Here is an 18,048-nt window from a genome sequence, read left to right as displayed (position 1 = left end):
ACCAGTAGCAGTTGAATATCTCAGTGTATATGTTGGATTCAGTCACATTATGCCTTCCTTTAAGTTGTCAGAATGTTAATTAGAGCTCTGTAGATTCGCATAAAGTCAGATCAAATATTTACACGCTATTTAATCATTCGTATGAAGACTTTAGTTTCAGCAGATCTTGCTTACATTTCAACAACCGTTGTTGATACCGGAAGTCAGTTTACCCTGCAAGGTCCACCCCCGGAAGCGAGAAAGGCGGAATTGTCTTTGACGTCAGGGGTATAACGTAATCGGCGGAAGAGACGGAAGATTCTGAATGGTATGATGCTCGCGTTTGTCATATTAAACATACAGACCACATAAAACATCAGGTATGTGTTTAAGATGAAATACACTTGGATTAATTGTTGTTTAATGGATTCAGAGAGCAGTTTTTAGGCATGTTATATTGAACTAGTGAGTTCTGAGCCGAGGTATAATGCTAATCGCTAATGTTAACAGACACAGTTGGTTAAATAATTAATTAAACCCAATCTCTTCAGTGGTATTTCCACTAAAGGAATGACATCAGTTAATTATTATTCATCAGGACATTGTGTTTGGATATAATGTTTTATTATTATTTATAATATCTGTTGTGGTGTAGCATGTAAGCTTACCAAGACCTGCTAGTTAGGCCCTTGTAGGGTTTAAAGGTAGAAATGTGAAGCTTTATACTTTACATTTATTTTTATAAACAATGTACTTTACGTTTAAGGTTGGCCCCATTTTCTTCCATTGTAAGTTGGAAGAGTTTTTGTTCTTCAAGGTGCTGTGGGAAATAAAACTAACTTAATACCTCATTTCTATAGGCCTAGATATATTATTCATGTGTAAACCACTTTGCTGGTCCTGTCCTCTACAAACTCAACAGTCCAGCTGAAATATATCAGTCAATAGCACAATTTACACTCAATTGGATTAGAAGCATGCTTCAAAAGTTTAGCTTAATATTAATAACGAATAATAATTATTAACCTATTAATATCTGCTTCGATCCCACTGTCTCCCTGCGCCTCCCCTGCAGTACGCTTGATGGCGCGCCTCACACTTTGAGAACCACTGGGCTAGTACAATGTTTCTCTTACTCTGTAGACTTTTGACAACATGTAAGCACAATGCAACTGAAAAATAAAAAAGTTAGTAAGAAAAACAAGAAAGGGCATAATATATAACATGGTTGCGCGGTATACCGTTACTAACTAAAAATATAGAGATACCAAAAAAAATGGTATGATATAATCTTATTAATTTTGGTACCAAAGACCATTTGAAATTAATAATAAAAATAGTCTCAATATGGCTAAGTGTGATCATTAAACAGCAAAAGGATGTCATTTAATGAAAGACTATAGTCACATGTGCGCAACAGAACAAATGAGAGGCTCCGTTCTGCACCGTCATCTTCACACAAGCGCACAACACGCACTAGTAATGCTTGATTTTCATGCAGTGTGTCCAATGGTATCCATCTGCAGAGCAATGTTTTAGTGTATAATCAGCTGTGAAATCTCAGCTGTGAGACTAGCAAGTAGAGATGTAACCACACGAAAATTTCATATCACTATTTTCGTGAAAATCTATCACGGTTTATCAGTATTATTACGGTATTGGTCAAATGTGCTGAAAATTTACAAAAAGTACTGATACACACACACAGAAATCATTTAAACAGGTTTTATATTTGAAAATCAACAAACAATAAATAAAATTAGTAAACAAGGGAATATCAAATGAAGTATTAGTATAATAATTATTATTAGTGTGGCTTAATAATAATAATAATATTAATAATATTATTATTATTTACTTAAACACACATTTTAAATGATCAAAATATGTTGGTTGGGTGGCTAAACTACACAACATGTTACATAGCTCTCTGAAATTCTTGATTATGGTTGCACATCCTGCAATTCTGGCTTCTTAAATGTCTCGCGCTCTCTCCTTTCATACAAACTGGTGCCATCATGCGTATCTGTTATAGTTATTGATTGTATTGAAAATGAAATTGTAGGACTTCAGTATTTGTATTAGATGATTGTTTTGTAGACTGCAACAGATTATAAAATAATTATAGAACAGGTAAAATGTTAAAACATTCATCTCAAATCACTATTTCATGTCCCCGTAATTATTTGAAAAGCTGTGTATTAGTGGTATGTATGTACATCACTTAAATTTCGCACATATTTTTTATTTGTTACTGTCTTGTTTTCTTGTTCTTTTGTCTTGGCTCAAAGCGATGCGCTTGCTAGGAACTTTTTCTTTGCATAAGCTTGCGTTTTTACAAGTGAGATAAGAAATAATTTAAATCAAATTAAATATTGTGTCCCAACTATTTACATTTCCCCAACTCATGCACTAAGCTAAAAGTTAACTTACTTGCATGCACTATAAAGTGATGGATGGTTGTCACGAAGTTGGCTTGCCAGATTGGGCGCAATGCCCCATCAGCATTCATATAAAATCCAAAATATGGAATGTTGGAAATTCTCCCGAACTCTGTCATTGTCTTCCATGTTTTCACGTTAAAAAAGAATTACAATGTTGCATGCTGTGCCCATTTGTCAGACTCATGCTGGGTGTGTGTGGACAGCATTTAATGCAAGTTTTACAAATCATGATAATCGTGCACAGTTTTAATGATAATTAAATGTGACATGGTAATACTAACTGTCTGGGAATTTTATCATGGTTTACCGTGAAACCGGTAACCGTTTCCTCCCTAGCTTGACCTAAGTAATCTATCAAGACCAGAGTCATAACAATGGGCTAAAATTAACCTTTTATGAAGTTATTAGCATTTTTATATATTTAGTTATATTTCTTTAACCACAAGGTGGCCCTGTCCTGAAACTTGAGCACCTTCAGGGCATCGTGCCAATGACAAATGCGTTTTATAATGATACACCAATGCATTTGTAAAATGCAGCATTTTACAACAAAATTCTAAATGGCCAACATAGGCAAAATTGGTATCAATCGACATTGTATGCCCAATAGAATCTAAAGAGTCCTGTTTCATGATTTTAAGACAAACTGTTAAGAAATTGTAAAAAAACAATAGCCTTTTTTTATATCTCCTGATCCGTAGGTGCCACTGTGCCGGAATGCTGCAGGTCACCTCAGGGCATGATGGCTATGACACATAACATGTAGGGATGCTCAATTGTACTTGAGTACTCGAATGTGACAGGGACAATCGATCATAAAAACAATGATCGTGTGAGTTTAAAAAAAGACATTTCTCTTTTTTCTGATTGGTTATAGCAAAATGTTGGGCGGCACCTTGAGCTCTGATTGGCTAGCGTTGCTAGAGCATGCGATCCAAAGTAGAGGTCGACCGATATGGGTTTTTTTTTCAGGCCGATGCCGATCTTTTGAAATCCGGGTCGGCCGATGCCCGATTAATTTTGCCGATTTATTTGGCCGATATGTGCTTGTTTTTAACCTCTTATTTGAACCTTTTATTTGAAAGATAAAATGTAACACAAATAATTACTTAAGATAGACAAAATTTCTCAACAAATACATTTATTGAACACTTGACCAATCTGCACTTGTACACTTAAATTAAAAATGTATAATGTAAAAACATATTGTATAAATAATGTATAACAAATATATTAAATAAACAAAGCAGGTTTTATGAACTGCTCCGAGACACGAAGGTTGAGATCCAAGTGCAGCTTTAATTAAGGGGCAATCCTAATGGTTCTTTTTGTTATATATATATATATATATATATATATATATATATATATATTAAACAAAAGATAAACAATTACACAAAGATAAACGGTTATATAGGCACAGTGATATAATTTCAGGAAGGTCTACTAACATTACTGTTCAGGTGTGGTCTAAAAAGAAATCTAATAAAGTAATCAATTGTAAAATAACACTGCATAGTTTATCATAGATAGATTCATGCTTATTAATGCAGAAGTTATTCATTCAAGAGCTGTAAGTGATTTTCTCTTTGCCTTTTGATGTTTGATTCGCAGTAATGGCTCAATCGTCAGCATGTTTATTACACTGATTCCCCTTTAAAACCGAGTCTAATAGGCTCCTGATGCACCATATTTTCTCCCAACTATTTCCATAACTACGTCCATTTAAGACATGAACTGTGTTTAAATGAATCTCCAAGCTGGTCATTTTGACATTTTTGTGTATAGTTGATCGTTTAGATGCGCACATGAAACCCAAAGTAGCCTATACTTTGCTTGTCGCGTTGCGGTCTGTTTCGGAGCGCGCGCCGCCTTGGGAACGGTATCGCTTGCGCTCTTTTTATTATTAAACACGTCCCGCAATTTAGCAACAGTAGCTACACTGCATTTTACAACAATCACCGATCGTGCTGATTCTGACGTTAAGTTTGAGTTTTAGGGAGAAATGTCAGTGCACCGCTGTGAAGGGAAGGAAGTTGTGCTAGACAGAATGCGGCTTATGTATAAATATTCTTTTTATAATCTTTGGAAGGCGAAATCTAAAATAAAATCAGACTAATATCACAGATCTAAACCAGGCTATGTTTGAATGTTTAGATCTGTCACTCATTAAGCAGGGCTCGTGTTGTGCTCGCCGTGGCACCGCGTGAGAAAGATCTCTCTCTTTCTGACTGTAAATAGCTAAACTGCATCACAGTCAAATGGTTTCATGTTATTATACATAGAAATGGCTGGCGAGATAAAATAACTTTCTTTCTATAGCAATAATAAATGTATTTTCTTAATTTCTCCAGTACCGACAGCAGAACCGATAACATCTGAGCTTACCAAAGCCAGTCCTTCACTAGCCTATAGTACGTTGGTATATTTTTTTATTACTTATTTCTCTGCATTGAGTGACAACCCTCTCAAATATAAGACACACAAACAGAACAAATAAAAGTCTCAGATTCACTGTCTGTAATTGCAAAATTCTTGCTTACTTATTGAGACATGATAGCAACCCTTCTGCTGTGCTAATGCAACTTCAACTACGCTATCAATATCCAAAGTTGCCGAACGTCGTATCGCGTTTGTCACGTTTTTTTCTTGAAGTTGGCAGGAACATATCAAAAGTTTTTAATTAAATAAAAGGAGTTATACAAATTTAATCCTTACCGTTTTCTCCAAGGAACTTAGCTCCTTCCTTAGGCACTGGATGAGGTCTGCTCACTCTGCTGGAAAATGACTCTAGGGGCAGCGTGCGTCAAACACGTGTTCCACAACAACACTAGGCTGTCCACAGATGCGCCTGCCTAATAATCGGCTTGATATACTTGGATATTGGCCGATGCTGATTATGTAAAAAAAATTAAAAAAATCGTCAGATTAATCAGACGACCGATTAATCGGTCGACCTCTAGTCCAAAGCCCAGACCGAAGAACAGAGAGAAACATGGCTTCAAAGTTGCGTAGCGATGTCTGGCTTCACTTCGACAAAATAGATGAAAGAGAGGCAACTCAGACGAGCATCGCATCTTTTACCATCAGACAGAAATGCAACGCAGCCAGAGCTGAAAAGATTACACAACTAATCACCGAAAAGGTAGCAAAAGATTCGCTGCCCATTCGTTTCATCGAAGGAGAAGGGTTTAAAGATTTGATGCGTTACGTTGAGCCCCAGTATAACGTCCCATCGCGCAAAACAGTCACGGGAAGAATAAATGCTCTCAGTGAAGAAACAGTCTTTTCATATAAAGACAGACTGTCAAAGACAGTGAAGATGGCTATCACAACGGACTCATGGACCTCGCTGACCACGGAATCCTATATAACACTAACTTGCCATTACATTGCTGAATGGGAAATACATAGTTCAATGTAAGAGACGCACAGTTTCGGCGAACGACACACCGCTGTGAACATAGCCAACTACCTTAAAGATGCAACAGAACAGTGGCTGTCAAGCTCACTGACAACAGCGGCACTTCGTCAGAAACAACAACAGCAGAAAGTGTCCGAACACAAAATTATCCAGTACTGTCGCACGCGGTGGAACTCTGTGTGCGATATGTTCGAGCGTCTTTTGGAACAGAGATGGACTGTGTGCGCTGTTCTGTCAGATCGCAATATTACAAAACTTGCAGATGCGAAGACACTTGACTTGAAAGATGAGCACTGGCAGATTGTAGAAGAACTGATACCCGTTCTTCAGTCTCTGAAGTGCGCCACAACAACAATGTGCAGTGAGACGCATGTTTGCGTTTCGATGGTCTTATCCGATCACACATAGCCTCATCACTAAATGCCTAAACACACAGACCGGTGAGTCTCCAAGAGTGTCAGAGTTAAAGACAGCCGTGGCAGAATCTCTGAAATGGCGCATAGTCACTGTTGCCGATGATGCTGAGAAAGTGGCTCTACCTCTGATTGCGGCAACATTGGATGCAAGACACAAACATCTGAGGTTTCTTGAGACAGAGCTTCGAGGGAGAGTAAAGGAGAGTCTGAAGCAGCTTTACGACACAGTTACAAATTCTGTCACACCCATACAAAGTGACTCTCAGCCTGATCGAGCAGCAATTACGGCGCTCGACACACTTTTTGGTGAGGATTACGGCGTGAGTGATTTTTGTTCGCGTGACACCGGAATCGAAAGCTACTTCAGTGAGCCATGCATCTCTGTAACCAGGATCTTGTGCGTTTTTTCCACCACCGGCCTAATTGTGAATAGACTCCGCACACGCCTCTCACCTGTGCACGTAGACTGACTTCTCTTTTTGAACAAAAATATGTAGGCTGTAGCCTGTTTAAGTTTCATCAGTCGTGGTAAATATACAGAATGTTTTTGTTTTTGAGTTTTATAAATCATTCCGTCTATGTTTTATTTACCTTTAGCAGTCGTTTGGTTAAATTGTTAAACCTTTTTTCTTTAGCTTTGAAAATAAAAACTAAGCTGTTCCTTTTTGTTGTTGTTTCAAAAGCACAGTTGAAATATGCTGCTAAAGTAATATTGAAGACAACGTTTTATTTAAAAATTACAGTTGAATAAAGTAGCCTAAAAGCAATCCTGTGTGTTCATTTTTAAATCACATTTGATAATTGTGGCAGGGCGGAGGGCGGGGCCGGGTCGTGATCCTACACACCCGGTCCCGTATTAGGCTAATTATGCCTCCGTGAGGTTTAAAGGCTGACTGCAGAGGGCCGTGCAGGAGAGAGAGATCGTTAGCGGACATGTCCGTCATGTGTGTTTTTGTTGTCTTTTAAGTTTACCATTAATCTATGATTTATATTGTCAAGCCGGTTCTCGCCTCCTCCTTTCCCATCCTTTAACTGTTTTACAGTAATAAAACACAGTGACAAGTAATATTAAATAAATTAGAAGCCTATATAAAATAATATATAATATAACAAATGTATCGGCTCTACTTTAACTTACAATAACGAATGCAGAATTAAGTTTTAGTATTAAAGAAATAGCCTATATTCGGAGAGATGATGAAAATCAACACTTTTTTTGTCTTAGTTTTTTCTTTTGATGAAAATATTCTTTACATTTCATAATTCATCAATAATCATTGTGTGTTGTTCAGTAATTTAAGTCAGTTATACTCTGACTGAAATGTTGTAATTTTAGCCAATATATAGGCGATGTCAGCAATCACTTAATAAAGTACACTCACTTAAAGGATTATTAGGAACACCATACTAATACTGTGTTTGACCCCCTTTCGCCTTCAGAACTGCCTTAATTCTACGTGGCATTGATTCAACAAGGTGCTGAAAGCATTCTTTAGAAATGTTGGCCCATATTGATAGGATAGCATCTTGCAGTTGATGGAGATTTGTGGGATGCACATCCAGGGCACGAAGCTCCCGTTCCACCACATCCCAAAGATGCTCTATTGGGTTGAGATCTGGTGACTGGGGGCCATTTTAGTACAGTGAACTCATTGTCATGTTCAAGAAACCAATTTGAAATGATTCGAGCTTTGTGACATGGTGCATTATCCTGCTGGAAGTAGCCATCAGAGGATGGGTACATGGTGGCCATAAAGGGATGGACATGGTCAGAAACAGTGCTCAGGTAGGCCGTGGCATTTAAACGATGCCCAATTGGCACTAAGGGGCCTAAAGTGTGCCAAGAAAACATCCCCCACACCATTACACCACCAGCACCAGCCTGCACAGTGGTAACAAGGCATGATGGATCCATGTTCTCATTCTGTTTACGCCAAATTCTGACTCTACCATCTGAATGTCTCAACAGAAATCGAGACTCATCAGACCAGGCAACATTTTTCCAGTCTGCAACTGTCCAATTTTGGTGAGCTCTTGCAAAGTGTAGCCTCTTTTTCCTGTTTGTAGTGGAGATGAGTGGTACCTGGTCGGGTCTTCTGCTGTTGTAGCCCATCCGCCTCAAGGTCGTGCGTGTTGTGGCTTCACAAATGCTTTGCTGCATACCTCGGTTGTAACAAGTGGTTATTTCAGGCAAAGTTGCTCTTCTATCAGCTTGAATCAGTCGGCCCATTCTCCTCTGACCTCTAGCATCAACAAGACATTTTCGCCCACAGGACTGCCGCATACTGGATGTTTTTCCCTTTTCACACCATTCTTTGTAAACCCTAGAAATGGTTGTGCGTGAAAATCCCAGTAACTGAGCAGATTGTGAAATGCTCAGACCGGCCCGTCTGGCACCAACAACCATGCCATGCTCAAAATTGCTTAAATCACCTTTCTTTCCCATTCTGACATTCAGTTTGGAGTTCAGGAGATTGTCTTGACCAGGACCACACCCCTAAATGCATTGAAGCAACTGCCATGTGATTGGTTGATTAGATAATTGCATTAATGAGAAATTGAACAGGTGTTCCTAATAATCCTTTAGGTGAGTGTAGATGAAAGTACTGTAATGTAATCAGCAATATACATAACATTATGAGAACACTATAGACTGTTGTGAATTCTTTTTGCTTGTCCATGTTTCAGTGCACTGTTAGAAGAGCACATCCAAAACGGATTTACAATCCCTGGCTATAGCACGCAACTGCATTTGCATCCTTTTGTGCAGATACAAGTTGTAATGTTATGTATATGTTGTGTATCTAGTATGTTTGATTAATCTCATAGGATGTGTCATAGAAGGGGCTTCAGTTTACTGGTGTTTTCATTATCTCCATGACGGACACGCCACCTCCACCCCCCCCGAGTACTGGAGTACTCGTTTTTTGAGACATATCAATGATCGAAATAAGAAATTGACAAAAATGCCCATCCCTAATACCGTGTATGTTCTGAAAAGTTTTCTGAAAATTCAAAATTGTGGATCAAAATCTAGTCAGGCAGAAATTTAATCCATAGTATGCTTTTGACTTGGCATGAGCTCATGAAACTGGGGGAAAACAAATTTTGTCTCTAGGACTTAAGGCCCAAAACTTATTAGCGTAAACATGAGTCAAATTTGAACTGTTGATGGTGCTAAAGGGTTTGAGATAAAGACTTAAGTTTGCTATGGTAGCAAACTTCAGACTGACCTCTACCTGTGTGCAAAATTCAAATTTTCCTGTGAACGGTTCTATGGGCTGCCATAGGAACCATATACAGAAGAATAATAATAAATATAACTGCAAGCAGTGATTAACGGGGTTCAAGCCTTTAAGGACCTTTAAGTTCACGTGCATTAGATATTAAGTATTAATTAAATATCCTGAAAACAACTAAAACAATATTAAAGTGCCTTAATTTTGAGAAACATCAGGTGAGGTATCACATAGATATATTATGTTTTACATTCCTGACTGCTATACAAACTCCAGCCGCTAGTCGTAACCAGCACAAAAAGAAACAAAACAGACGTCCCTGTTCCTTGAATGGTCTAGAGTCAAATTCACTCATAAAAAAAATGCACCAAGACTTACTCAGTCCATTAACTTTATAAAAGACATCCCTTGTGTGGGCATGTAGATATTTTGCAGCCATCCCCAGGATCCACTCTCAATTTGGCCGGGAACCCCAGTGAAAAAGCGATCCTCCGTCAATGCAAAAGTTTCTTGAAGTGTTATTCCACAAAACAAACTCCAGCCGTTTAGGCGGAACCAACACAAACAGAAATGGCACCCAGCTTCCTCGGACAGTCGGCCTATGTTCAGCGAGACAATCCACTCACATGAGAATAGGACTGGGCGATAAAACTATATCAATATTTATCGTGATATAAAAACTCCATGACATCGACGATAAGCTTTTGAGTAATTTCGATATTTAGCCTGTGTTCTACATCTAGACATGCGTGTTGCTTAAAACGCTTGCAGTTTGGCTTTATTATCGTATGTTTCCACTGGTGCGTAGTGAGCGAATGTGAGCAAGTGCTTTCAATTCCATCCTATGGAAGCCGAGCGTCAAGCTCGAGAGGTGGATTGTAAAATCGACAGCAGCACGGGGCAAGCGGTTCCCTAGCGTTGGGACTGGCTTTGTGCGGATTTCTTCCGCTTCAGTGGAAATGCAGCCTCAGACTGTATGAAGTTGCTATAGCCCCTGCTATAGTCCGGATCCCAGATTGATTCCATCTTGACTGCGGTTACATCATATCTGATCTTTCTGCGCTGTATTCTTGAATATTTTTCTCTAGCATTGAAACACACTTCACTGATGCCCTGTCCCAGTCCACACCCACTTCCTCTTTTCCCCACATCTGAGTAAACATGAGGTGCGTGTTTCCAGAGTGCCTTTAGACCATAACGTTTTTTCTTTCTAAATTTTGTTTTATTAATCAGCATGTTCCAAGCCTTTAATAATAAACAAATACATTTCTGTTCTAATTTTGTGAAACTATTCAGATTTCATCATCTCTGACAAGGATGAAAGGCAAAACAATTACTAGTTTGTAGCCTAGTCTTTCTCACTTTAATGAAAATAGAAAAATGGCCCATTCAGACTTTTACATTTTCAAAAGTTTCTCTCTGAAGATACCCCTGAACCCCCATACAGTATCATTCCTCAGTCACAAGGGCTTCTATGCCCTCATACTTGGATATATGTATGTAAAGAAAAAAAAAAATATATATATATATATATATATATATATATATACTGTCATTATGATTCAAAATGAACAGATCATCTTATAACATTCATATCCAACTCAATTGTTAAAATAAAAAAAATAAAACTTTAAAATATTGTAATATTTTCACAGAAGATCCCATAGACACAACTGCATTGGCTGTGTCTGGGCCCCCAATGCAGTTTTGTAAAGACTATTTAGACTGTTTAGGATATTGTGCTTCTTTTTTCAAAAAAAAAAAGCTTTCCTTTGCTCCTCGAGATCTATATCGGATGATCTCAAAATGTGGCCAGAATTGATCTGGGCTGGTTTCCCTCAGCAAATCTGTGAGCCGGGACTCTGTGAGCTTGCTCTATTTCCAACTTATGGTTTATGTCGAGCAGACTCGGGAAGAGCTCATCTAGGAATTTCACCATATCTCTTCATGCTCAGGAATTCCAAAATAAATCCGTATGTTATTTCTTCGGCTCTTTTTTTCAAGATCTTCCCGTTTTTCCCCCAAAAATATTTACCACATCTATTTTGGTTTAGCAGATAATTCCTTTTCCGATGACTCCAGATAATCGATACGTTTCTCAACATCTGCCACTCATGTAACCAACTCAGAGAATTTTTATTCCATTGCCCTAATTGATCAACATATTACAGTGAGATCCTCCAAGTCAGCATCACAGACATGTTGGACAGTTGACGCCGGTTGTCTCATGCCACACCATCCAAATCGAGTCAGCATGCCTGTCAGAGGTTTCATCTTGAGCACATAAGTGTCTTTTAATGTCTCCAGTGCCCGAGAATTTTGACTTCTTTGCCATGTTTACCTCAAAGAACAAATATGTAAATGAGTGTATCGAATCTCATCGTATTATAAAATGAAAATAAATAAAATAAAATCGCAAAGTGCGCAGAGCTCGTCGCTCACACTTCTGCTCCTGTGACCACAGGGATGTTTTTTGAGGGTCATGGTGGGGTTGGGGATTGGGAATGGGATGAGTAATAGTGGGGGTTCATTGTTGATCCTGTTAATATATGTTTTTCTATTCTTTGTCAATTGTGGGAATCAATAAAAAGTGTTAATCAGATAAATCACTGTGGCAGACCTGTTTTTAGATAAACAAAACAAGATGTTGCTTGAACACCCCATTTAGCCACAAATACTGTTCTCGTGCAGTCTCATGAATGCGCAGAGGAGAGCAACGGTCAACATATAAAATTTCAGCAATGTGCAGTTTCACTAAAATAATAGATTACATTTTGGCTTGTTTCTCACCAAACCTCCTCATATGCTTTTATAACAATCATGATTCTCACGGAATCAATTTTTAGACTTCTAAATTATACTTTTGCGTGCTTTTGAAGCTTGAAAATGTGGTCACCATAAACTGCCATTGTATAACATCACTGAGCACAAAATATTTTCACAATTTTACCTTTCGTGTTAAGAGAAATAAAGAAAGCAAAATAGGGTTATGACAACACGGGTGAGTAAATATTGACTGAATATTCATTTTGGGGTGAACTATCCCTATAATTTAGGCCATGAGACGGGACCCCAAATTTGGGCTACCGGTACCATTTTGAGGGATTAAATTTCTTTTTGATTTTCATGAAGGTACACATCTCTAGTGTTGGAAAATGTGTGATAGCATCCGATCCATGGTAGCTTTCATTAGAAATCAACACTTATATCATCCTACCTCAAGGTAAGGTGTTCAGTGACTACAAGAGAGAAAAATGCTTCTATAATCCAAACGGTTGTTCTCTTCTTTTGCAGAGTGTAGGATCTTGAAGACCATCAATAACAGAACCAAAATTCAGTGGCTTTTCAGAAATTGAGTAGGTAATCACCTGTCCATCATTATAATTAGCTGTGTATTCTTAAAAAAAAGAGCTCTACCAGATCGATTAGGTGAATGGTTGTATTTTTCTGGAACAAGATGTGATAGAGACTTGTGGTTTTTTGCATTGGAAGAGGCAGTGTCGGGGCTTTAACATTATGTGTCAACCACCTTTCTAGGCCTCTGTGGCGCTGAGAAACTTTGAGTTGAAAATCGTTTAAAAAATCGTTCTATTGAACAACAGTTTATGGTGATATGGCTTGTTTTATGTTTTGATCCCATGCTTTTTCTGATTTGGACTTTTTCACGGAATTCTACTTGAGAATTTTGGTCAAGTACTTTTCTGGAGGTGTGATAATCAAATGTTTTACGCTGTTTCAGGCTTAGTGGTGGTGCTATCCACTTCAACATGGAAAAGGAGAGGGAATGCCAGAAGACAAGTGTATCATACACCATGCTTCCTCAGGCTCTGATACTCATTTAGTATGTCCTCAGACTTATGAATCTTGGTTATCTTTACTTGAAGCTGCAAAAGTGAGGAATCATACAGCAGTCCTAGAAGTTGCACAGTCCCTTGGTGAGAAAGAGATTCCAAAAATGTACTATCATCGAAAATGCAGGAGCTTGTTTACAATGAAAAGACATTTAGATATTCTGAAACAGAAGGCATGCACCAGCTGTGCTAATGATGACCCACAAATTAGTTCTACTCTGAGCAAAAGACCAGTGAGATCATCAACAGAATCAAGGGTGTATGAGCCATTATGTATCTTTTGTAACAAGAACAAATTTCTGAAGGTCTCCAAAAGCCATGAAAAACTTGTCAAGGCAGTGGAATTGAGAGCAGACCAAAGGTTGAGAGAATGTGCAATGCAGAAAAGAGATGAAAAAATATTGGCAGTGACAAGTAGAGACATAGTTGCTGCAGAAGCCCATTATCGTGCTTCATGCTACAAAGATTATACAAGACAGAGGCCAGAGTATATGCAACGGAGTGTCAATGAATCAGATGAGAAGTACCAAAAAGTTGAAAAGGAGGCCTTTGCTAACCTTTTTCATTTCATCAGAAGTGACATTATTCCTAACAACAGGATTGTTCCATTCACTTTCCTCACTACAAAATTAGAGTAATTTGTGCAATCTGAAGGTGTTACTCTGAAAGAGTCACCTTCGCCGTAGTTTGGAAACTGAGTTCCAAGACTCAGTTCTCATATTCTCAGATGATAAAGATAAAGGCAAGTTACTGATAGTTCCTGAGGGTGTATCTTTGCAGAGTGTCATTATAGAAAACCAGATTATGTGCAAAGAACTCAGTGTATGGAAAAGCAAGTCATCACATATATGGGCTATTGTGAAAGACAAACAAAGCTGCTCTAGCCACTTCACTGCAGAAAAATGTGTCAGTGGCAGAACAAGTCCCGGAAGACTCCGCTACAGTGATAGATGGCATGAACTTGGTACAAAGAGTCAAAGGTGATGAAGCCACCTTTGGAGATGTTGCCAAGACAGTCTTTTCCATGGCACTGAGTGAGGGTAGACAGAGCAGCAGAATAGATGTTGTTTTTGATACATACAAAGAGAACTCCATCAAGAATAGTGAGAGATCACTGAGAGGTGAAGAGACAGGACACCATTTGATGAGTATCACTGATACACAGCTAGTGAGACAGTGGAGGCGTTTTCTGGCACAAGTCAGTAACAAAACTAACCTAATTTCATTCTTAGTGAAGGAGTGGAGCAAGTCCAAATACAGGGAACTACTCAAACATAAAACTCTTTTTGCAACTGTCGGTGATGAGTGCTTTAAAATCACGGCTCAGGGCAGTGAGTTATTCCCAACTCTCCAGTGTCAACAAGAAGAAGCTGATGGTCGCCGCCTTCTCCATGCTGCCCATGCAGTTGAAGAGGGGTATAAAGCTGTTGTTATCTGCACAGAGGACACAGATGTTTTCATCATGTGCCTTGCTTTCCAAGACACAATTGGGGCACCTTTGTACCAAAAATGTGGGGCAAGGGCAAGGATAAAGCTGATTGACATCAGGAGAGTGGCAACCTCAGTTGGTACAGAAGTCTGCAAAGCTCTTATTGGAATGCATGCATATACAGGATGCGACACTGTCAGTGCTTTTGCTGGGAGAGGTAAAGCTAGTGCTTTAAAGTACCTGATCACAGACAAGAGTGTCCAAAACACATTCCATGAGCTTGGCCAGAATTGGGACCTCCCTTCTGAATTAATGGACAAACTGGAAACTTTCACATGCCAAATCTACTCCCCAAAAGCAGCAATGACAAAGGTCAATGACCTGAGATACCGTCTCTTTTGCGCTAAGAGGGGTGAGATAGAAAGCCATCAGCTTCCACCATGCCGAGGCTGCTTAGTGAAGCATGCCCAAAGAGCTAACTACCAGGCTGCATTATGGAGGAGATGCTTGGAAAGGGACCCAAAAGCACCTAGCCCTGTTGGTCATGGATGGAAGATCGAGTCTGTGGGAGGAGTTGACCAGCTGGTAGTTCAGTGGATGGATGGCCAACCAGCACCTGAAGCTCTATTAGATTTATTGGCCTGCAACAGTCCAAAGCACTGTGTGTCCACTACTAAATGTGTGTTGTGTTGCAAATGGACTCAAGTGCACGGATATGTGTAGGCAGCCAGATTGTGAGAATCAAGCATGTGTTTCAGACACTGATGAAAGTCATGATGACAATGGTGATGAAGTGGACATGGAGAGTCATTCTTACTAGATATGACAAATGTATAATGTGTACTATGCCACAAATCAAAGAGTAAAGTAGTACAGTGGGTTAAAACAATGCATCTTTTGGTAAGAGGTTAAGTAGCATTTATTGCATTCTTTGTGTAAAAGGTATAGTTCATTTAATTCCTGTTAAATTTGTTGTAAAGAAATTCTTTTGCTCATGTTCCAAAACATTCTCAATACCAGACTAAACAGTTAATCTTCTCACAAAGCTATGATCTAATATGGTATGCACGGACCCTACCGCTTACTTGTTCTCAAAGGCATATATGTTGGGTTGGAAACCTTTAACTCTGCTTCCTCAATACCTCATTAATAAAGCAAAAATGTGGCAAATCTCTGGCATTAGACCGACATTATCATAAAATGCCACCAAGTCAAATTTCATTTATCCTTTTTCTTGACATATGTTTGAAAATCGTCCTCCGTAACCAAAAACTACCTTGAATCTAATGCTATCACACATTTTTCAAATACAGGGTCATATACCTACACAAAAATCACCATGCGGTTTAATCCCTCAAAATGGTACCAATCAACCCTCTGTCTCACGGCCTAATTGTAGTTGTGAGATTTGGTGAGAGAAAACAGTATAATTCTTCATCTCTTAAAACACTTTAGAAACCATCTACAGTATGATGTCATATGTCATGCAGTCAGTGTGATATGTAGAGCTAGATAGTAGATTCACAACTATGTGTCATGTATTCTGATGAAAGTTTTATCTGATGTGGTTTCCAGATGTCCGAGGACGTCTATGAGAAGTTCCTTGCTCCAGAGGAGCCGTTTCCACTGCTTTCACAGCGAGGAAACTTCAGTGAAGATGCCACACTGGACGTCAGTGACTTTGGTTGTCAGTTGTCATCGTGTCACAGAACAGACCCTTTACATCGTTTTCACAGCAGCAGGTAAGTGACTCCTTATCAGACCAGACAAAATTAATGAAATAAATGGTCAAGAGGATCTGACGTTCATCCAAACATTGTAGTAAATTAGAACTATTCAATGTATTTAAGTCTTAGGACTAAATTAGTTTTTATCACGAAATGTAAACAATTTAGATAATCTGGAATCACAGCTGAATCACAGATTTATAGTCCAGGTGACTCATGCACAATATTTCTAGTCTTCAGAAGTCATACAGACACCAAAATTCAGTCAAGGTACAGAATAAATACAATAACATTAATTCTAAAATATATATATACACTGTATTTAAATAGTTCTGTATTATCAATACATTTTCAATTGTAAATCAGTTAGGGATGCACTGATACAACTTTTTCTCTTCTGAAATCTCAGTATCAGCCGATCCCGATCCAATTCCAGAGTTGTTTTTTTGCATAATCAGTTTGAATATCTTTACATTATTGTGTGGAACTAATTGGGAGTACTCTTTAATATGTAAAACACAAACCTCTAACTACACATTATTTCAATATAAATGTATAGCTTATTAAGAAACACTTCATTATTAACTAGTATACTGGATAATGTAGCAGCAAAATTAACAGTAATTCCATTACAAGTCATCAGTAGAAAGAAGCCGAAATGTGACCCTGTTAAAAGCCTAGCTCCTGCGCTTTGAACAAGCTGAAGTTTGGGGCAGAGCAATGTACAATGAGTTGCAATAATCTAACCGTGATGAAATACGTGAGTGGATCACAATTTCCTCTCAAACATAATAAAACAGAATAATGTATTAAGCCAAAATGAGGCAATACATTAACTGCATGTAACAAACAGTAAACAACAAAACACAATACAAACCCTTATCTCTGTATACACGGTATACTGTACAATATGCGGGCAGCCAGACTGTTTGCTTATTACAGTGCACATTTATGACATTTCCATTATATAACTTATGAAATATGATCACAATAATCATAATTGGACTAGGTCAATCTTACAGATCACACAATCGAGTCACAACATTAGAAAAGTCATAAAATACAAGCATTATTTTCACTCGGCAAGGACGTTATATATTATAAATTTATACATTTACACATACATAGATTATAAATCTATAAATATAAATGTATGTATATATTAACATTTATAAATGCATATATTTGAATATACATTTCTAATTACTCAAATGTCATAAAAAACAGTCCCGTAGATCACGAATCTACGTACCTTTGGAACACTCACAATAAAAGATGTATAGTGGCATAGAGGTAAGCAATGTCAGCAGTGCACAGGGCTCTGATGTGGTTGAGGACGTCTCCCCCCCTGAATCCCCAGGACTAAATGGAGACAATAGATAATGGTGCAGGTCCTCTGCCCTATCTATTTGAACCATTAGCACCTGGCGTGACTGTGGAGGAAACCGATGACGAACCACAGCATCGCGGATGTGAAATGTGTCGGAATGGTAGCTAGCTAATCAGAGATAAATGCTATGTTCTAGACCCTAGTTAACT

At 38.4% G+C, this 18,048-nt stretch overlaps 1 protein-coding gene across 4 annotated transcripts in view; it reads left to right on the top strand.

Annotated features, from left to right (window-relative positions):
* The first annotated feature begins 244 nt into the window (after positions 1–244).
* Positions 245–18,048, top strand: part of LOC127662986 (protein FAM199X-like) — a 48,036-nt gene continuing 30,232 nt past the window's right edge. Inside the window, exons 1-3 of one of the 4 annotated variants that reach the window (XM_052154352.1) lie at positions 274–359; positions 12,797–12,862; positions 16,358–16,524. In XM_052154352.1, coding sequence (XP_052010312.1) covers positions 16,358–16,524 — 167 coding nt within the window. In that variant the 5' untranslated portion in view covers positions 274–359; positions 12,797–12,862. Of the gene's footprint in view, positions 360–12,796; positions 12,863–16,357; positions 16,525–18,048 lie in introns of all 4 variants that reach the window. The other 3 variants (XM_052154353.1, XM_052154349.1, XM_052154350.1) reach the window with 3 other exon arrangements.

The sequence above is a fragment of the Xyrauchen texanus genome, chromosome 23 (genome assembly GCF_025860055.1).
Source record: "Xyrauchen texanus isolate HMW12.3.18 chromosome 23, RBS_HiC_50CHRs, whole genome shotgun sequence".
Classification (NCBI taxonomy): Eukaryota; Metazoa; Chordata; class Actinopteri; order Cypriniformes; family Catostomidae; genus Xyrauchen; species Xyrauchen texanus.
The sequence above is the reverse complement of the archived record's forward strand: the minus strand, read 5'-3'. Positions and strand labels throughout refer to the sequence as shown.